At 33.2% G+C, this 21,723-nt stretch overlaps 3 protein-coding genes across 3 annotated transcripts; all 3 read right to left on the bottom strand.

Annotated features, from left to right (window-relative positions):
* Positions 1 to 669: 669 nt before the first annotated feature.
* LOC111000229 (sulfotransferase 1E1) lies at positions 670 to 6,814 on the bottom strand. Its single transcript, XM_022269606.2, has 8 exons — positions 6,690 to 6,814; positions 6,165 to 6,293; positions 5,129 to 5,228; positions 3,820 to 4,006; positions 3,195 to 3,315; positions 1,935 to 2,029; positions 1,477 to 1,666; positions 670 to 829 (listed from the first exon to the last, which is right to left on the bottom strand). The coding sequence occupies exons 1-8, from the start codon at positions 6,754 to 6,756 to the stop codon at positions 720 to 722; spliced, it is 999 nt and encodes a 332-aa protein (XP_022125298.2). The 5' UTR covers positions 6,757 to 6,814; the 3' UTR covers positions 670 to 719.
* A 2,227-nt stretch (positions 6,815 to 9,041) lies between these two features.
* On the bottom strand, positions 9,042 to 15,716 carry LOC111000199 (sulfotransferase 1E1). Its single transcript, XM_045629176.1, has 8 exons — positions 15,649 to 15,716; positions 14,840 to 14,974; positions 12,755 to 12,854; positions 11,701 to 11,857; positions 11,318 to 11,438; positions 10,658 to 10,752; positions 9,894 to 10,083; positions 9,042 to 9,202 (listed from the first exon to the last, which is right to left on the bottom strand). The coding sequence occupies exons 1-8, from the start codon at positions 15,698 to 15,700 to the stop codon at positions 9,096 to 9,098; spliced, it is 957 nt and encodes a 318-aa protein (XP_045485132.1). The 5' UTR covers positions 15,701 to 15,716; the 3' UTR covers positions 9,042 to 9,095.
* Positions 15,717 to 19,938: 4,222 nt separating this feature from the next.
* LOC111000227 (B-cell CLL/lymphoma 7 protein family member A) lies at positions 19,939 to 21,573 on the bottom strand. Its single transcript, XM_022269603.2, has 3 exons — positions 21,341 to 21,573; positions 21,086 to 21,270; positions 19,939 to 20,761 (listed from the first exon to the last, which is right to left on the bottom strand). The coding sequence occupies exons 1-3, from the start codon at positions 21,427 to 21,429 to the stop codon at positions 20,637 to 20,639; spliced, it is 399 nt and encodes a 132-aa protein (XP_022125295.1). The 5' UTR covers positions 21,430 to 21,573; the 3' UTR covers positions 19,939 to 20,636.
* Positions 21,574 to 21,723: the final 150 nt, after the last annotated feature.

Raw genomic sequence — 21,723 nt, 5'->3', positions numbered from 1 at the left:
TAAAATCTTGACAACAATATATGCAAGTAGGCGAAACTGACCATCATAGCTGCATTTAACATAAACCCGAGCGGCTTAATTCTTTAACGTTGCGTAGAGATCACCATCTCTAGGGGTTTCTGGGCATTTTCTAGCGCAAATTCGCTATGGACAGTGTTCAGAGGAGTTGTTTGGACTAATACCAAAAAAGGGAGAATACAAAATATGATCCGTATCAATATTTATAGTAATATTTAGCGAACTAAAACTTGCAAATGTTTTTTTGCTGCATAATTATTTGTTGTGACGAATGCAGATAGTGCACCAATAATGCAGATAAAATAAATTTACATAACAAAGTCGTTTAGTGACGGATATTCTTATCTTTTATTTTGAAATGAAATCGTTTATTTAAGGTAGTGGTACAATTAGATACAATTATTATAAAAATCCGCACAATCCGCCATATATAAATCGGTATGCAAATGTCATTAATTTTATTATAGTAGTTATAGTATACCGAGGTATACCGATCCAACACAATATACAAGCAATGTATATATACAAGCAAGTTCCTTTTTTTTATAAGGTGATACGGATGGTATTATGTATCTCGCCTTGACGTCCGATGATGAAACTCAGCTGCAGGTTTTAGTCCGAACAAGGCAATAATTGAGAAGTAACTACAAATAAATGACGATACAATTTATTCGTGTGTATAAGATGTATTATAATTAATATTAAATTGAAAAGGGCAAGTCAGTGCCAACGAGATTTTCAGACATCCAGCGTTCAGCGCTTTCTTTTAATTGTTCACTATTGAAATAGTCTTCCCAACCTCCAACTTTGCCTGAAAATATTTAAAAGACAATACAGCAGGCGTTAATTTTATTAATATTACAGACAGTTGTTTAGTTGTATTTTCATTAAATAATTATGAACGGAAACTACGATTTTTTTGCAAGGCATTGAAAGCATTTTTATTTAATACTTAAACTTGATTCCATCATACACGTAAATTTATTTCCAAGAATTATTTTATTCTATATGGATGCCAATTTTTGTGTTCTCGCGAGGAAATGTAGGCTAAAAAAAGGTCATGTCAGAAATGAAACTTCTTTTTAAATTAATTATTACTACGATTATGATCACTCCGTTATTTGTATATCTATATTCACACTGTTACTTGATATTGATAATATAAATAAATAAAAATCTGCGTTAACTGCACAAGACGTTATGCGACAGAATTTCCATCTAAAGTTCTCATCTGTAACTACTACGATGCAAGGTGGGGATTGGATTCCACGTTATTGTTAATATGATTTAAGTTTAATGTTAATAGTATATAAGTGTAAGTTACTAAGAGTCACTGGGTAGTACAGAAATGTTTTACTATTGGTTACAGAAAAACGGCGGAATTGGGGGAGGGGGGGGGGGGGGGTATTTATGTATTTTTCGTTAGTGTTAAATGTCTATCTGTCTGTTTAAAATTACCTCTCCTTATAAAAGCGCAGTCACTATCATTAATAATGTCAACAGTTTTCAATACAGTTTGTTCGCCGTTGACCGACTTATTTGTCTTGAATTTGTCAAAACTGAGATGCTCACACAGACCACGGATTTCTTCCTCCGAGTATTTCTTACCGAAAAACTCAGACATTTGTCGAAGAGTTGAAGCCACGTCCTGATAATAAATTAATTAGTAATTAGTAAAGTACTCTATCGTCTACTATCAAATTTTGTACATGCTATTTTGAAAAGACTTTAGTTAAAATGGCGCGATTTATTTATTTTCTATAAAAAATGGCGCTACCCATTAGCATTTGGAACTGAAAGTATCTGTATAATTATTATAGTATCATGTATATACATACTTTTTATATTTAAAAGATTGTATTTTTGGTTGGGCTTTGAACATAACTCGCTGCGAATTATAAAAAAAATATACTTACTTTTGACATACCTTCGTAGGTGAGGAAAAACATATTAGGATGATCTCTTTGTTCCCAGGCCTCTTTGATGTGTTCAAATATCGGTGTTAGAAAGACTATATCAAGAAAAAGTTATTTGTTTACCTTAGTGACGTTTACTTCGGAGTAGAATGTTATGTAAACGACTAAATATGTACATTCATGTAATTAATTTATTCTACACTTATAAAGGTAAATAACAATTTCAATTTACTGTAATATAACGTTTAACAATAGCCGTCAAATTGATATCCCTTTCCATTGAACTCAGTTACAAAAAGAAGTATGTTATGCTTCTTTTTGTAACTGAGTTTTTCTTCCGACATAAGGGGCATGTTCGACCAGTACCATTTGACCTAGACCATAGACCATTGACTGGCCCAAAGGTCCCAGGCCTTCAGGCGAGGAGAAATTGTATACATATCATTAGCGGTCGGAATAATTTTCTTAGAACCTTCCTTTCGTTTAAATATGTACTGTACTGGTCGTAGCCACAGATTGGTGAACCAGAATTAATAAGATAAAACTCTACAATGGCACGTTTAACTTGTTTCTGATTGGTTATCACCAGCCCATCGTTACATTAAGCAATAATAATCAAACGAAACCCGTCATTAATGTTTAACACTGTCTTCAATTCAATATACAACTTTTTCAAGATAGTTTTTGCTCGCATCACCACCTTGTGGAACCAGCTGCCCACTGAAGTATGTATTATTAGTAGTACCAATTCGCCTTAGGGTCGTTCAAGAAAAGAGCGTACAAATTCTTAAAAGGCCGGCAATGCACTGGCGAGCCCTCTAGCATCGAGAGTGTCCATGGGCGGCGGTATTACTTAACATCAGGTGAGCCTCCTGCCCGTTTGCCCCTATTCTATAAATAAAAATAGGTAAAAAAACTTTTTAAGATAAACGGTTTTATGTTAAACATACATTGCAATGTTTCAAATAAATGTACCTACTAAAAACCAAAAAATAATAAAATAGATACCGTCGTGGGAATTATAAACATATGCATAGACTAGACTAAAATAAAACCGTGGGGCACGTCAATTGTCTACAAATTATATCGACTTAATGTGCGTTAGAAGAATCGTTTGTATTGTCACCAAAATCCAAAGTGTATACAAAATTTCAGATTAATCGGTTGACAGGAAGAGGGTGAAATTTAAATTACTAAATTTGACCCAAGAATAAAACAAACGGGGTGAGCTAAATAAAACCGTTGTAAAAAAACACTTACTTTTGTCATCTCGGAACGCACCCCAAAACTTCTCAAAGCCAATGTCATAAGGAAGCATGCGTTTCATAAGGTAATAGTAGGATACCGTTACATCTCGGGGATCTCGTGCTATGTATACGACCTGAAAGACAGATTTCAATTTAGATTTTAAAAGAACAATTCAAACAGCAATGTCGTGTCTAAAATATTAACAAGAGACTGTATAACTTTACAATTGAATTCATATTGCAAATATGAATTCAATTCCATTTAATGAAAGTCATACACAAGCCAACCAGTTCGCAGCCTCCCACCAGTAGTAGGACTGACATGTGTGTATAAGTGTGACAATACAATTTCACTCTTTTCACTCTTACAAAGTGCAAGGTAGCAAAGTCAGTTGAGGTAGCAAAAGAATCGGTTAACAAATTTGCCGCCCTAAGCCCCATCCTACTCAGCCTGCAGGTAAACACTAAATCAATACGAGCCCCTCAAAGGACTATGATGACTATTCTTACTATTTCTGAAACGGCTAGACGCCTTTGCGTTTGCTATCCATTGTGGCTGTCCATGGGCGGCGAATCTCTGCCTTTCAAATTCAAAATTCAATTCTTTTTCTTATCAATAAAACTAACGATGGTGGTACCTTGGTGGTATCGAGAAGGTTCGGCGGCAAAAGTGACAGCGGTAAGTGAGATTTTATGAATCTCGGTGAAGGTGCTTTTGGTAGCGATTTCAGAGGTGATACAGTCTTTTTCAATGAATGTTTCGTTCCTTTATTTTGAAACTCACTATATTCCAAGGACAAAGGAGTAGAAAACTGCATGTCTAAGCTGTAAAGTGTCAATAGCACATAAATATTCAATGGCACTACAACCGTTCAAGGTTTTTTTTTTATTAGGACCACAAAATTAGAACAAATGTCAAAATTAACATACATACAAAAATATAAAACACCAGTGTCGTCCCTAAAACATGTGGACACGACCAGCTAAATCAGCCAAGGTGCAAGTTTTTTAATTCCAATAGCAGTTGCTCGTGGACTTTCAGACAGGAAAGGAATATAAGTTGCTATTAAATTAAATTCTTTGTGCAATTAAAAAACATTAGCGTGTTGATGTAACAATCATTATGTAGCGGAGAAGATAGAAAAGCAGACTTGAAGTCTCTTCACTTGTCTCCGTAGGAGAAGACTATAAAATAAAAGCGTAAACAGGAGCGCAAAAATAACACGCGCGTCGGCAAGTCTTCCTTCCAGCACGGGAGCATGTAGAACGGTCTCTTCACAGGATGGTAAGAAAAGTGGTGTTTAATAAATGGGTGCGGTAAGGACAGAAAATAAAATGTTAAATGAATAAGGACAGAGAGGACGATACATGAACAATGATGACGATACTATGTAATTCCTAGGATCAAGAAAGTACCAATTCTTGAAAGACTGAAAGCTGATTCGTAACGCTTCTGGCAATTTGAGTGTCCATGGGGGCCGTTCAAGCATGACGTAAGAACTATTGGGATCTTGGGGGTCTTTGAGTTTCTTATTTGGTAATTACGTCAATTAATTAACCGAGAGTTTTTTACGCCGGCTTTTTCTCTCGGCCTACACCCTCTGTCTTTGCCGATGAGTAGGGATGCCAACAAGTTCGAATTGATTGACGTGGAATAAGTGATACCTAGATGATCTTATGTTCCAAAATAAACGTATTTTATTTTTTTTAATGTTGAAAACTAAATGCATTTTTGAGGATTTCAACAAAAAATTATACCTTTCTGTACTATTATTTTTGAGGTTTTTTTCACTTATGCTGACACGGAGAAGGGGGGGGGGGGGGGGTTAAATAGCAGTAAATCTGCTTACGTTATACTTGAACAGTCCCATGGGCGGTGGTATCAGTTAACATCAGGTGTCTCCTGCCCTTTGCCTTCATAAAAAATGTAATGCTAAAAGTACGTACTCCAAGAGCGGGCATCGTTCATCTATAACAATTGATTTAGACTTTTCATAGTCCAAGTTGTTGTTTAAAAGCCAGATTGACTCCTGACACCTTGTGGTTCCTTGAAAAATTCAACATTTCTTATTAGATAGATTTATATGTCCAACAGTGCGGTTCCTGTAGAGAAGAACCTTTTTTTCGCAGTTCACAGCACAAAAAAAACTTTGTTTTAGCCTTGCATAGATAACTATTCCAATTTTTTTTGAAGAAAATTTTAAAAAATTAACTAAATTCGACATCGTAAAGTTCGAGTTGGCTTGGAAATCGATAACTATGTTCAAGTTTTATATTCTAGTATTTTTATATTTAGAACACGTGTTTCGTAACAGTACAATTAAACAGTGTGAATAAATAAATATTATTTAGGTGTTTTTAAATCTATTTCATATACGACGGTGATAATATTTACTAATAATTTATTTATTTAAATAAAATCTTTTTGATTGATTTTAATATTTATCGTTAATCACTACTGCATTTTTGTTATTTTTTTCCATACGCCAAAGAAGTATAACTTCTAACGCGTGTACATAAGTACGCACACTCTTTTTTTACGTATGTGCCGATAATTCCAATTCCGGGCCTGGGTTTGATCAGTGCAGTGAGTAGGACATCGGCATCGAGGTCTAGTGCTCTCCACTCACTATCTGTCTTACAGTATCTTAAATATTCCACAGTAACAATAAAGTATGAACCAATTCGACTTAGGGTCCTTCAAGAAAAGAGCGTACCAATTCTTAAAAAGACGGCAACGCACTCGCGAGCCCTCTGGCATTGAGAATGTCCATGGGCAGCGGTATCACTTAACATCAGGTGAGCCTCCTGACCGTTTGCCCCCTGTTCTATAAAAAAAATGGAATGGGCATTAGAAGACGTTTATATACGGGAATTACGGGAATGTGCATTGAGTGTGTCCATGGTCCATCATCTAACATCATAAGAGCATCCTGTTCGATAGAAACAAAGTTTATAAATTAGGGTTAAATCACAAATTTACCAGATCGAGGAAATCCCAGTAAAAATATGTCATCTGAACGAAGCTCGAAGTTGTAGAATGTTGATGCCAGGTCCCTGAATGTACTGGAGACCACATAGCGCTTTGGCCCTACTCTTACCGAGTCCCAGGCTGAAAATATGATTATAAGTTTATTGTGGGTTTAATTTCTGCTTTGAGGAAACGTCTTAAAGTGGCAAGAAATTTTAAAAGACTAATTAGCATTAATCGTTTGTTTATAGCCTAAAAAACTTTGCTCTTTCGAGAAGAGCCAATTTCAAATTGAGAAAAAACTTCAAGAATAGACCAAAAAATAGATAACTAACATCGATGCAGCCGATCTTGAGTAATAATTGGTGTAACTAACACGACTTTGTTTTATATATTTAGTACATAGTTGTGTATCGACGGCCACCGAACCGTTGTTCCTGGTATATAATTTTTTCCCCGCCAGGCCGCTCCAGATATTTGCTAAATACGATACTATTAAGTTTTTTTGAATCAAAATGAATACAAATAAAAACTTACGCCTGCCATCTTTGAAGTTTTCTATTTCGTACGGAAATATGTACTTTTCCATTGGTGTTTGATTCATACTCAAGTGTTAATGATAAATAACATTAATTGTTCCGAGTTATCTACTTATATAAGATGGATGTAATTATTATATATAAATATATATCTTTACAGCCTCGGTTGTCCTGCAAATAAATTAATTTAATATATAATTGATCTATGGAATCGGAGTAGGAATACGTTATCTGGCCTAAGCTGTAAAATTGTAATCCCTGTATGTACTAGAGACCACATAATTTGGCCAACAACTATTAATTACTACTTAGGAAAATAATATAAAAAATAAACATATATTCAGACGCCATATATATTTCTTAAAGGCGGCACGCACTCGGTATTGTAATAGAAATAATACATAGAAACAATGATTATAAAAATAAGCAAGAGTTTAAAGGGTCCTTACGAATGTTGAGCAGTTAAAAAGTAAAATAATCTCCGGTGCGTACGAGGACTCACTCCGTCTTTGTTTTTGTATCCATACAAAATAGTGATAATTCATTAAAATGATTAAAGTATAAATCGAAAAAGCATGCATGCATCTCATTAATGTTTCGTTTTAACGTTGTCATGTTAAACTATTGTCCGTAGACCGACTAGTCAACCATATTTTTTTTTGTTGTATGTGCCGTGACGGGAACGTCTGTCAAATCTGCTAGTACCTATAGTTATAAAATTTCAATGCAAGGACTCACATTGCAAACAGTTCTTACAATAAATATATTTACAACGTAATTGATAAACTTTAAGTACACTTGACGAGATGATAATTGCAGTAAGAGAGCTGTTTTATGTTAATTATCGTAAATACAATACTACAGACCTATCATGCAACATGCAACACATCACACCTGCGTTACGTAAGCGGCTCAAACTCATTATTTATTTATTTATTTATATTTATTTATCCTTTATCGCCTTATACAAAAACACACATAACATAAGTAAAAAAAACAGTTAAAAAAACAGTACAAAAGTTATAAGGCAAAGGGCGGCCTTATCGCTTACAACCGATTTCTTCCAGGCAACCCTAATGAGAGACAATGATAAAGAAACACTAATAGAGGGTAGAGTACAAAAAATGAAAAACAATTAACAAAAAAAAAACAAAAAACTTAAAACAAACGTTAACCCATTAAGTGCGTGAGAAGATCCAGACGTTCATCAGGTTCATTATATCTTTATATAGGTAAACACTTTATATATACACCTATACATCATTGTATAGGTGTATATGATTAAATTAACTGTAAATTTACATTTACTTCCAGTACGCAAGTCAAGGGCGTAAGCGGGCAAGAAGAACTGGCAAGAATCTTTCCGCTATTCTTTTAAATCGCTAATCTGCTGATTACCAATTCATCAGCAGTGTGATTCTCACGTTCTCCATGTCTTACTCCTTCTCACGTTCAAAACGTTTTTTTTATTTTCTTGGCGAATCGTTTAAGGTCTGCAGTAAGGCCATGGAATTCACTTACCATCTCTATCCGCTTCTTCTCTCTTCCATTAAATTTCTACTGTCCACGCCGCATCCCTAAGTTTAGTAGTGATTTATGTGCCCTTTACCACTGTTCCATTCACTGTTGACTGTTGTCCATATGTTTCAATTGTTTAATTCCATTATTTTTGTCTTAGTAATTTTATATCTTATATACTTCTGCACTTCTTGCACTCATCATATCTAATTTTCTCTCAGTGAATACGTGAAAGACATCGCTCGAAAACGATAAGGTCAACAGGGGCCCTCATTACTTAATTACAACGAAATGGAAATAAGTAAAACTTATCAATAGTACATCCTTCTATAGAATATACATAACGTATACTCATACAAGGAGTATGAGTATACGTATATATATACTATATATGTAAATTAATAGAAGGAGCTGATGTTATGTGATACCGCTGCCCGTAGACACTCATATTTCCAATACTCACAACTAAGTCGTATTAGTTTGGAAATACTTGAGTTTGTTGCTAAAGCTAGCTTGTACATAAAGCTGGTGCAAAGCCAGGGCTAACATAAGAAACACTCAGTTGTTGACTGATGGATGTCGGTGTCGGTGCTGATTGTTTAATTGGGAATTTAGGATATAGATCTTAATAGTCTGTATCTAGAATTCAGGGATTCCCGCAATAGAGCCTGACGTTGTTGTGGGGGATTCCCCGTCCCATACTCGTGATCTTTTAATAATGATCCATCTCTTTAATCATATAAAATTTATTGCTTTCGATGGGGTAACAACACCAACCTCCGCGCCGGGTGCCACCCAAGGCCACTGCAGTGACACTTGGAAATAATAAATATTTATGTTTATAATACATTTATTTTTAAGACAATATCACTAATCTTTATAGATATTAAATTACAAAAGGCAAGTCAGTGCCGGCAAGGTTTTCAGCCATCCATTGTTCAGCATTTCTTTTTAACTCGTCACTGAAATAATCTTCCCATCCGCCGATTTTACCTGGAATTACGTGATATTTCTTATAAATGTACATGATACAAGTTAGATTAGTTGGTTCAGCTAGTGTGATTAATAAATTATAAGTCTCAAAAAGACCAGCGCTGTGGAACATGCTGCTCCTCAGCATAATACTGAGCCAGGTCCACTTGCAACCACAACACAAACGCATTACATGTTTAAACGTATGTTAACGTATCTTGTGCTTAAAAAAAAATGTGAGCCGTCACGGGACGCCTGGCAGATGTGAAACATCGATATTATTTTTTTTAAAGTAATATGCAGAAAAGAACAGACTGTGATAGGAAATAAATATGTTATAATGATAAAATAAAATATTACGATTTTTTTCCAGATAACGATGACTATTTGTTGAATAAACATTATATTCATTAAATATTTTTAATGTGAAATTTACTACTGCATTTAGACTGTATATCATACAGTGTGGCGACGCGTCGCCACGGCATGCGTCGCCACGCCAGAAATCGGTTTTACGTGCGGCTATAGATGTTTCACATCAAAAATAACTCTCATTCTTTTTCTCAAAGAAAATTATTAAGTTATTTTGTGTGTTTCTGGGTGTGTGTTTTGTTAGTAATAAATGTTATGACTATGTCTATGTCTTTAAAAAAAAGATTTTATAGAATTACGTTAAAAAAATTCGACTGTGTTAAAAAATTGCTAAATATACCTCTTCTTATAAATGAATTCGCTCCATCAATGACAACGCCGTATGCCTTGAGTAACGTTTGTTCTCCATTCACTGATTTATTTGACTTGAAATTGTCAAAACTGAGATGCTTGCACAGTCCACTGATCTGATCTTCCGTGTATTTCTTTCCGAAGAACTCGGACATTTGCCGAAGAGTTGCAGGCAGATCCTATGAGAAAGTAAACTTATTAAATTTACTATTTGTCTTTCTTTAAACATTGATAAGTGTGTACACTTTTTTATAACAGATTCCAATTCAAATCCATTCCTTATTAAATCGTTTAGATTATCATAAGCCATCGACAAATATATAGAATCACGAAAAATATTTTTAACAGGTACAGATATCTGAGGCCCGGGCCTAAGAAGGTTGTAGCTCCAATGGTTATTATTATTAAATACTGTAGATAAGAATTTCTGGTAGAAAGTTCTAAACTGGGATTTCCTTTAATAAGAAAATGTAAAATTAGAATCATTTTATATTTATTCTCTTTTTTTTTGACGTTCATAAGTGTACAATGTGTTGCCTATATGAATAAATTCTTTCTGACTTTGACTGTAGTTACTCTACGATAAATTAGCAATATACTACTCGTACCACTAAATAACTAGTTACTAATACAAACCTTAATATAATTGGTATAGACAATTTACATCAATCGCTATGTACATTTTTTATTTTCCTACCATCTTTACCTAAATATAAATGGTAATAATTAATAATTATATTCTCAAATACTCACTTTTGTCATGTCTTCGTAAGTCAGGAAGAACAGATTTGGGTGATTTCTTTGTTCCCAAGCTTCTTTGATGTGCTCAAATATCGGTGTCAAAAGAACTGAAAATATGTAACACAGTAAAAATATAATAAAAAGGCCTTTAAAGCTGTTACATACTAAATATAAAGTAATAGAATATTTATTTTACTTATTATCAATCAGCAAACATTTATTAACAGCTTGTCCTTGGGCCTCTAACCACTTCGTTAACATAGGTAAATAATTTACTAATTTTGTACCGCCTTCCGTGGGCAATATTATGGTTTATGCTACATAGTGGATCAGTTGATAATAATTATATTATTAACAAATTCAATTAATTTATTTTATTTTGACAGTTTAAAGAGTTTCGTTTCGAGCTTAAGGGTAGCAGAAAGTGGACTTAAATTAAATTTAACAGTCAACAGGCTAAGCAAGTAATGAAACATCATTGATCCAAGACAGTTACCTAGCTATTTAATCAACTGGCTGAACATCTATCAGGCCGCTAGTTAAACGGCTAGTCACGAGAAGTCATTTAGACAGATGTATAACTTCTCTTTCAATCTAGTTATCCTCAAACGCCCACCATTTTAGTCTGTCTTAAACACGCAAACCATTAAAAGTTGCAATAAGAGAACTTACTTTCGCCATTTTGAAAATCATTCCAATACTGTTCAAAATCAATGTCCTTAAACAATTTAAGTTTCAAAATCTTGTAAAACGATACGGCTACATCCCTTGGATCTCTCGCCATGTACACAACCTAGAAAATACATTATTATTAACATCTATTATTTTTACTTAGTAAACTCGTATCAGAAGTAAATATTTAAAAAAAATGTTAATAAAATAACAACACAAGGTGTCATTGTATTCTATAATAAAAGACGAAATATTTTGGAATAATATGGAATTGAAATAACAATATTTAAGTGTTAAGATTAAAAAATGCATGATAAGTAATCAAAGTACGATTTAAATGTATCGGGGCAATTTAATTTAATTCTAGCGTACATAAAATATACCTTTGTTGTATCAAGAAGAGAAGGTGGTAAGAGTGAGAGTGGCATGTGGCTTTTTATAAACCTAGGTGATGTAGCTTTCGGAAGAGATTTTAAAGGCTTTTCTAATAGGTCAACATTAATTTCAGGACCCATAATAATAGAATACTGTGTCTCTAACCTGTGAAGTTAATAATATTAGGTATATTAAATAAAAGTAAGCGGTAAAGGGAATTTTGCCCCACAACACCACTATGTGGAAACAGCTGCCCACTGAAGTATTTCCGAACCAATTCAACTGAGAGAAAAGAAAAGAAGAAGAAAACCAATTCTTGAAAGGCTGGCAACGTACTTGCGAGCCTTCTAGGAATGTGGTTGTCCATGGGCGTTGGTATTACTTATCGTGAGATGAGCATCCTCCGTCTAATACTAAAATTTTAATTTAATTTAATAAATAAAAAGGCAGACACATAAATCACACTCACACAGAAATCTGAGGCCCAGACCTTAAAAGGTTTTGGCGCCTCTGATTTATTTTTTAATGGTGTCTAAATGTTTTACAAAAGACAAAAGAAGAGTTTATTAAGAATAATAAACGAAGCCGCTATCTGTCAATCTATGCTTTCCTGTTTTGCGACGTAAAAATAAAATGAATAGTTTAGTAGTTTGATGAGTAGTTAAATGAGTAGTTTGATTTAAAAAATATATTCTTCTTATCGTAACAAGATAACTCAAAACTAAGCGATTAAAAAGAGAGTCGGTAAGTTTCTTGTCAATTCTTCTTGCCCGCTCTACGCAGTTGACTTACAAACTGGTTGAAAAAATGTACCAGTAAAATTCATATAGTATGTAAAATATACATACCATATGAATAAAGATATTTTGAGTTTGAGTTAGATAAAAATATTTTCAGGAAATATATTCTACACATGTAGAAAAAATTACACTAACAATAGTAAAAACTAACAGTTCAACGGATTTTTGTGGCGCATCGTCAAAATTCACTTTCATATTTTTTTAAATGCGCCAAAAATCTATAAATATATATAACTTCAAAAGTATAGGAGTATATACTTACTCTAATAGAGGACACCTGTCATCAATAATAGACGATTGTGCCTTATCGTAGTCTAAATTATTATTCAACAGCCATATTGCCTCCTGACACCTCGTTGTACCTGGCAAATAAGAATAATAAAAGAAAAAAAAATTTAATTTGGAATAATTCCATTGAAGTAAATGATGACACAATATAAATTTTGCATATTCTACTAAAGGGTCGTGCAAATTTGACTAAATTACTTTTTTATTAAATTAAAAGGTAGAATTAACGTAGATTACATATTTTCTTGATGAATCATATCAGCAAAGACAATTATTATTTTATCAGAACACATTATTAAAATATTATTACATTTTTAAATCAATATGTCAGATAATTTCTTTTTTTTTCCAAAAGTTATATCTTTAAATATTTTTGGCAAATTATTATAAACCTTGATTGCCGTAAATGTTTTTTCTATACAATAACAGAAATTTTTTTGTCATTGTCTTCGGTTGACTTGTTGTTTAAAAAAATTTAGTAAGCTAAGTTTTTTGTGTGCAAAGCTGTAGCTTTTGCGCCAAGACGAAGTAATTATTATTATTAGACACGACCCAAATTCAAAAATCATTTATTCATGTAGATAATGTACACTTATAAACGTCAAAAAAGAAATATACATTAATTGCTTCTAATTTTACATTTACTTATCTAGATACTCGGAACAACATATCTTTCCGTACATCTTATCTAATTTGTATATTAGTAATTGAAACTGCTAATCAAGATTATTATATATTATATTTGATAAGATTAAGATATGACTCATTTTCAATAACTGAATTACTTGAAATATTAGGTCATTATATATGTACTAGCAGACTCTGCCAAGCGTTGCTGTGGCTATGGTTTTTGTTTTGTTACATAGTAGTAAGCTATTCAAGGGAAACTGATGTGAAATAGCTTATGTGAAACTTTGGTACTTTTAACACAGCTCCATCTGTTAGAATTGTATCAAATAATAAACAAATAATTAGCAATAAACTAAAATTGCCACTATAATTCGAGATTTAAACTATTCTATCTCTCAAGTTGGATCGAACTGCACATGGTGTGCGAATTTTATTATAATCGGTTAAGTGGTTTAGGAGTCCATTGAGGACAAACATTGTGACACGAGATTTATATATATTAAGATGTAATTGGCGTTTTCTCGGCGAGAGGAGGTTTAGACTTAGGCTAAAAGTCATTTATCTAAACTTTAATAGTACTTCGACGAAGTCACTTGCTTAAATGCTATTTAATTAATAAAACAATAGATCTTCCGGTATATAGTCGCGTATATAAAACTAACATTTTTTTATATAGAACAGGGGCAAACGGGCAGGAGGCTCACCTGATACTAGAGGGCTCGCGAGTGCGTTACCGGCCTTTTTAGAATTTGTACGCTCTTTTCTTGAAGGACCCTAAGTCGAATTGGTTCAGAATTTTTAATTTAATTTTTCCTTCACTTAATGTATTTTCCTAATATAGCATACCAAAAAAAAAAGTAAAAAATGTTGAAAATTGTAACTTTTAGTGACGAGAGAGTTTCTCGTTCAATGCCACTGTTGCAAAGCATTCAAAACATCAATTAACGTAAATAATAAAGCTTATATATCTATTGTATGTTATTAGCTGCTCAGCCAATTTCGTTTCACCTTATTGTAATTTTTTAGCCTACCTTTTTACAACATGGAACATTTTGCTATGCTCCCCCAAAGACTGTTCGGTTTTCCGAAATGAAAACTTTTTAGGTTTTTCTGTGAATGTTTCTCTACATAAACCTCAAGTTCAAGTTATAAGTTCTGAACAAACAAATGAAAAATAGGGGTTGATCGTCATCTTTGCTCTACGGTACATAAAAACAAAGGGTTGTTGTATCATAAAAACAAAAGATATTGTCCGAAAAATCAGGAACATAGGGTGGTTCGCAGACCTAACCGATATGCATACAAAATTTCACAGAAATCAGTCGAGCCATTTTTGATGTGTTTAATTACAAATACCGTATTTATTATATTATTGTCTTTTTACATACAAGATAATGACGTACACAGTTATGAATTTTTATGTACTCACCTGATCGGGGAAAACCTAATAGAAATATATCATCTGGGCGAAGTTCGAAATTGTAATATTGTGAAGCCAGGTCTTTATATACAACTGGGAATACATAGCGTTTAGGTCCAACTCGCACCAGATCTCGGGTAGAGTCTGAAAATTAAACATAATTATCGATATATTTATATATAATTGTTTGGATAGCAAACAGTTTTGTTATGTGATGTGTACAAGAAGAAATGCTCCATAAATATTTGGGAATTCTCAATGTCGCGGAAGACATTAAAAAATTAACTGAAACTAAGAAAGAATAGGACAACACACGTCGACTCCCTAGCTTCGGGACTCTTGGAAACTTGTTTCGGAAAAGAAGTGCGATACTTGCCGAAGTTTCATAGTTTGCGAGCCAAGGAGAGAAAACAAATCATTGGATATGCATTTCCTAATTCCCTCAAAGTCATATGACCTGATAAAAGCCTGATTGCAGATGCGTAAAATAAAAAACTATGAAGCTACAAATATCAAGTTAATGTATTTCTTATCTTGTCTTAATTCTTGCACCGAATTCTACTTAATACCTTTATACTCGTAAATTATTGACAAGCGAACGGATATTTTACGACAGTTGCCCTGCTTTTCATTTAATTATGTTGTTAATAAATAAAATACATAAACTACCGATAAAAAGGATTTATGAAATTAATATTTGATTTATTATCTAATGATTTTATGGAAGATTGTAATAAAACGCTTTCCCCTCAATTGAGAACATAGCAGATATTACAACACCGAATCAATTAAACAAAATTTATTAAAGAAACACGTACCAGTCTCACGCTTAAAATTGTCTATGACGAACGGAAAACTGATCTTTTCCATTGCTGTTTAATTAATAACTAATTGGAGTAAAGTAAAGGATTAACGAAAGTTATATTCTTTTATCTTTAAAGATATAAAAAGATAATGTTATATTAATAGATTTATTAAATCAGTAGAAGTATAACTAAAACAAATTACGTGGTCTCTTCGTGTTATAGAATCAGTACCATCTCGTCCCTCTTTAATAATTTATTTAAATAAATTTAGGCCTTAGGGAGTCTATTTTATCAGCGCGGTAAATGTTTTCTTGATTTGGACAAACGCGTCCATATAACCCGTCCGTAATAGTCTAAGATCCGGCTGCAGGATTAGTGCATTCATCGGTTATTTGCTAAAAACCAATTATGTATATTTATAACTAGGAGAATGTATCTACCATCTACCAAGTTGCCTATCAAAATTTGGCCGCTACTTTGTGATATCCCTTTTGGGTAGTATCATCAGGAATTCTACATCCTCAATGACTTCGTCTGGCGCTTTTGAAGTTGGAGCGTATACAATAATGATGTTTAGTTTAGCGTGGCCAGTATCATTTTACCTACATAACCTACTAATAACACCACGTGACCTACACCCAATATGGCGCCCGGGTGGTAGCCGAATGGCATGCATTCCTATGCTTGTCTTTTTCTTGTCTTGAAGTTCGTTTATTTCTTCTTACCCTCAGCTCCAGTAATAAGAAAATATAGTGTCGTGGTTTCCCATTGACTACTGCACCGCAGTTTATATGCCCGATACACCCTTGTGCCAGCTCTCGATATATGGGCTAAGTAATGTCACCTTTCCAAACCCCCTTACCTGCTTCTTAACTCAGTGCTATCGCAACTATTACGTCTTAACGGGACTTAACGACGTGTAAATGGATTTATGGTAATAATATCAACAGGATATTAGCAAGCAATCAGCAAGATATTCATGGAATATTTATATCGGTATCATTCAACCTTATTTAAAATATCTTATCTTCAGTAAAATAATTATAAATGAGTTCTGATAACCTGGTCTTGTTAATTTTCACAAGGCCACATAACTTGGATAATTCCCTTCCTACCTTGAGCAATATGGTAGATCACCACCACCAATTAGGTAAAGTTTAATATAAGATTTACGTTAAATTTACTTCCTTTTTTCGTGGGGAAATGCGTTACGAATACCTTACCGCGGCACGGCTGCCCGGTGGGTTATGTGGGACTTGCTACTGTGCATACCCACTAAAACCCCACGGCGCCACCAGCAATTGCCCGAGGAAGGACACGGTATTAGCTTAGCCTTGTTGACACATGCATACATCCATATCACGTGCGGCATGCGTCATACTCGTGAACGGGTGCTACTTGTGGTGACTGGTCGTACTTGAATTCGTGTATGCGGTTATATTTATTGTTTATACTACGTATTTTCGTGTTGTTCTCAGGAGTTTGTAAGTGCGTGCTCCTATTTCACCATGCCTCCTGCTGATAGAAGACAAATCTATGTTTTTAATTTATTTTATTATTCTTTATTACTCAAGATGTCATATGGAACATGGTGTAATGGTTGCAGCTCCTTACAAACATTGTGTGAAAAAAAACTTGGCGATTAAAAAGAGTGGCAGAGAGTTTATTGCCAGTTCTTCTCTTCCGTTATACGCTCTTGATTTGAGAACTGGAAGTAAATGTAAAATTAGAATCATTTTATATTTCTTTTCTTATTTTGACGTTCATAAGTGTACATCATGTTACCTATATGAATAAATTATTTTTGATTTTGACTTTACTAATATGGGTAAAATAAACATTGAGTTTATTGCTAACTAGTCCGCCTAATATCTTCTACCCATTAATAGTTTATTATGCAGCGGTAATCTATTGTATCATCGATTACATATATGTTAGACATGGGCGTGTAGAAGGCTTGTGTCATGTGTGCACCCCAGTGGCCAGTTGCCCAGAGGCTTGAGAACTTGTATTTTTTTATTAAATCGCTTATTAATTTTCATAAACGAATATTTTAGAATAGAAAGATATACTTTTGGAAAATATGTTGATTAATGATATTCGAAAAACAAATTAGGTTTTTACCAAAAACATTTTTGAAGTGAAACTTCTTTAGAATCGTTGTGATTTCAAACCGGTTGCAACGGAAAAGCGACAGTAAAAAGAGATATAAACATATATTCATACGATTTAACGTGTGAGAAAATGAGATAGATAGAGAAACTTCTTTAGAATCGTAATTTCAAACCGGATGCAACGGAAAAACCGATAGTAAAAAGAGACAGAAACATAAATTCATAATATTTAACATGGGAGTAAATGAGATAAGAGGCATTATACAGCCTCTTTTTAATGCCGCTTTTTCATTTTAGTTTTTGCCAAATTAAAGTTTTATATTAAACTTATGAATTAAAATTTATCATTAAAATATACTGTTTTTAAAGAAAAGTTTAATACATTTAGATAGTGAAAAAAGTTTAATTTATATATGACTAGCGACCCGCCCCGGCTTCGCACGGTTGCAATGCTGATACTAAATACACTACAGAAAATCTGTGAACGTTGTATATAAAAATGTGGGTTATCCATAAGAGATAGACATATACCATCAGGGACTTTTCTGTAGACCTTTTCAATGTGTAGTGTGTACAATATAGTACATTATTTTGATAAAACTCGTAGGGTTCAGCCTGCGTTTGCAATGTAAGCGGAAATAATGTAATTATTTACGACGTCACATTAGAAACCTCAAAGATATTAGGTACTATAGTACTTCTCCACTATTTAATGTATGTTATTATTCATATAAACCTTCCTCTTGACTCACTCTATCTATTAAAAAAACCGCATCAAAATCCGTTGCGTAGTTTCAAAGATTTAAGCATACAAAGGGACATAGGGACAGAGAAAGCGACTTTGTTTTATAATATGTAGTGATTAATTGTAAAAACTTTGTTTTTGAAGGTTTCACTTCTACTATGTGTGAATTGCACATATGTTTTTTTTTACTACAATATTTTTTATTAATATACCTAGAAAACAGGAACATAATGAGTAGGTATGTATCTTTAATATTTTTTTTAGGTCATATTAAAAGACATTTTGATTATTTTATCATCGCATTAGCATTTTTGAAATTAATTTAATTTCTAATGCACTTATTTTATCAAATATATCTTAACGATATTAGTTCAGTTACAGTATCTCTTCGCAAGAATTTCTTGAAATTCAAATCAAACTACAAACATGTACTTCTGACATAAACGTATTCCTAACCTTCACAAATGGTTTCCGTGAATCAAGACATGCCGTGGAAGACGGCGATCGCATATTTGGGGGTTACCATTAACTGGACGCTCTGCATGCCCATGTAGTAAAGTGCTTATTACACTATGCGATATTCAGCAAGTAAGCAAGTAAGCACCGCCGAACCCATTCGGTCGGTCTAATTAGACAGGCTAACTGGCTAACTCTTATTACATTAGGCTAAATCTTAGTAAGACTGTCTGAATATCGCGTGGTGTAATAAGCTCTTAAGGAGAGCCAATTGGGCGGAACACATGCTGAGCCACTCCTTCGCACTAAACTAGCGTTAAATAAACTTTTTGTGCAGGGTGCACATGTACGCAGCACCGTGGTGGTATTACTATACATATATAACAAATTACCGTAAAGTTTTAAGAGCGAGGCAAATAACTTGAGGTTTACCAAATCTTTAAAGAAATTATTATATAAGAAATGTTATTACTTATTTAATAATTACTTTAATTTCTTTATAAAAGTTAAATTTATTGATAATGTTGAGTACATTCTCCTTTTCACAATGTGAAGCCAAAACAAGTATACATAATAAATAATGTAACTTGTGAGAATAGATGTTTATTAACTATGGAGCATGCCCTCTTACAACATTGCTGTGCCTAACCAAAGTATTGAAATAAATTATAACATGTCCCATGTAACATATTAACAAAATATGGCATGCAATAAAGATTTGAGATTAAATCACGGGCTATAATAGGCCGCTAATATAGGTTGGTTACGGGGCTGAAACATCACCTGAAGGGAGTTCAGCAGGGTAATAATCGGTATAAGGTCACCCTATGTGAGGGAGGGTGCAAAAGATGCTACAGGAACAAATGACACTACTAAACCACAGGCTCGGTAAAATGGTATATATTATGTGTATAATTAAAACAGAAACACAACTATTCTTTCTATATACAATTTTGTTTTATTAAATTAAACATTACACACATACATTTTTACAGAAAACTCAGTTACTTTAAAATAATACAATTAAAAATAATTCACTGAATAATTTTTGCATTTAATTCTTACTAATAATGAAGTAAAATAAATTTTATTGGACAGCTACAATTTAAAACCTTAGATAGGAAACATGCTTTAAAAAAGAAATGAAACATACAATGATGTACCCTATGTCTCAGAGAAGATGGGTCATTCTAAATAACCAATAGAATTCAACAGTGGTTAAAATTCATATTATACAATGTCTTTATTGAATTTGTAAAAGTAATATCAAATTTCATTACACTACAACTTATTTAATTCTCAAAAGATAATATGACTTACAAACCATAAGTTACATTTTTCCAGCCTAGCATTTGTACTCAAGACATGTATTAAAATTAAATAAAAGAACAGGAATCTGCACCAATATAGATTCATAAGTAATTATCTCCAAATACTTCATCATCACTTACTTATATTCTTTAAATAAAACATATGACTCAATTTCACACCACCTAAAGCTTTGTCATCATATCAAAATCACAGCTTATTAATAATTATTGCATTATTAGGAATCCATGTTCCAAATTACATCATTATAAGCTAAAGCTGAGAATTTATGTGACCTTATAAATAAAATTATGGACTAATTGTGGCCTAACTTAAAACATAAAATTCACTTCACTCAAATTGACTCACTACACTTTTCACTGTCTACTATGTTTTGCAGGAGTTGTTGTACCACTACTTTGAGAGTTTGAATCTTCAGAAAAGTTCATATGTGAGGAAGTAAATTCTGTTGGCCCTTGTGAATCACTTACTGTTGAAAAACCTGAAAATCAATGTGCACAATCAGTCATTTATTTTATTTGATGACACAAAATTGATACATAACTGGCTTTATCCCAACTGGCCTGTGATAATAAGTGAAAGTGCCGTAAAATTTAACATTTGAATGAATATTGAAACAATGCTTATTATAGGTGGGCAAGATAATTGAATTGTGCAGCTGGTTTTGATGCACTTTTCTAACACAGTCACAAGAAATACAATTCTAGTATCATTTTCATGTAAATTTTGAGATGAACTCTGCTTTAATACTTTAGATTTCGTAAAAACAAACTTTATACATTCATCCAAATACAGCATGACTTACACGTATTAGAATCTTCTGCCATTCCAAAGTTAGAGTTCGAAGAATCGTGCATCTTTTTCGGTGTCAACGTGTTTTCCTTGTTCTCTTGTCTGGCGGCGTGCTTTTTCTTCTGCTCATTGGTAGATATTGGTACCCATTTGTATATTTTCATAGTAGTCTCCCCAATTGTCACCCATTTCTTTTCCCTGATAAAAAAATAAATAATAAAACGGGCAAAACAACATATCATAATATGCACAAGTGTAGTTTACTTACCAATGGCGAACCTTTTCGACAGCCTGCATTACTCTTTTGATATCATCCTTAACACGGTTCCGTGTATCAGCACGAGCTGATCGAGACATTTTATGAACCAAAAAGTTTTAAAAAAGTTACTAATTTGTATACACCTATTTCAGAATTTTGATGTAAAAAAGTAAATACAAAAGATAAACACCTTAACACGCCAATGTTGGCCGCAACCATCACACATCCACCATTAAATTAAATTGACAATTGACAAGTCATGAAAATCTGTCATTGGAAATTGGCGACCGGTAATTCTTGACTAGAATAAAAATCGAGACTCGGAGAATTTCTGTTAATATGAAGTACTTTTGATTACATCTTAGCATATCATAGCAGTTTTCCTATAAACC

The sequence above is a fragment of the Pieris rapae genome, chromosome 8 (genome assembly GCF_905147795.1).
Source record: "Pieris rapae chromosome 8, ilPieRapa1.1, whole genome shotgun sequence".
In the NCBI taxonomy this organism is placed as follows: domain Eukaryota; kingdom Metazoa; phylum Arthropoda; class Insecta; order Lepidoptera; family Pieridae; genus Pieris; species Pieris rapae.
Note: the sequence above shows the minus strand (reverse complement) of the source record. Positions and strands in the feature narration are given on the sequence as shown.

Coding starts and splice junctions, on each gene's coding strand:
- LOC111000227 (XM_022269603.2), bottom strand. CDS start 21,429: ATGTCTCGATCAGCTCGTGCTGATACACGGAACCGTGTTAAGGATGAT. Junction 21,271..21,340: donor GTCGAAAAGGTTCGCCATTG/GTAAGTAAACTA, acceptor TTTTTTTATCAG/GGAAAAGAAATGGGTGACAA. Junction 20,762..21,085: donor GGCAGAAGATTCTAATACGT/GTAAGTCATGCT, acceptor ATTGATTTTCAG/GTTTTTCAACAGTAAGTGAT.
- LOC111000199 (XM_045629176.1), bottom strand. CDS start 15,700: ATGGAAAAGATCAGTTTTCCGTTCGTCATAGACAATTTTAAGCGTGAG. Junction 12,855..14,839: donor ATTAGGTTTTCCCCGATCAG/GTGAGTACATAA, acceptor CTTATTTGCCAG/GTACAACGAGGTGTCAGGAG. Junction 11,439..11,700: donor CTCTTCTTGATACAACAAAG/GTATATTTTATG, acceptor TGTATTTTCTAG/GTTGTGTACATGGCGAGAGA.
- LOC111000229 (XM_022269606.2), bottom strand. CDS start 6,756: ATGAATCAAACACCAATGGAAAAGTACATATTTCCGTACGAAATAGAA. Junction 6,294..6,689: donor AAACTTCAAAGATGGCAGGC/GTAAGTTTTTAT, acceptor TCATATTTTCAG/CCTGGGACTCGGTAAGAGTA. Junction 3,316..3,819: donor ACCTTCTCGATACCACCAAG/GTACCACCATCG, acceptor TCTGTCTTTCAG/GTCGTATACATAGCACGAGA.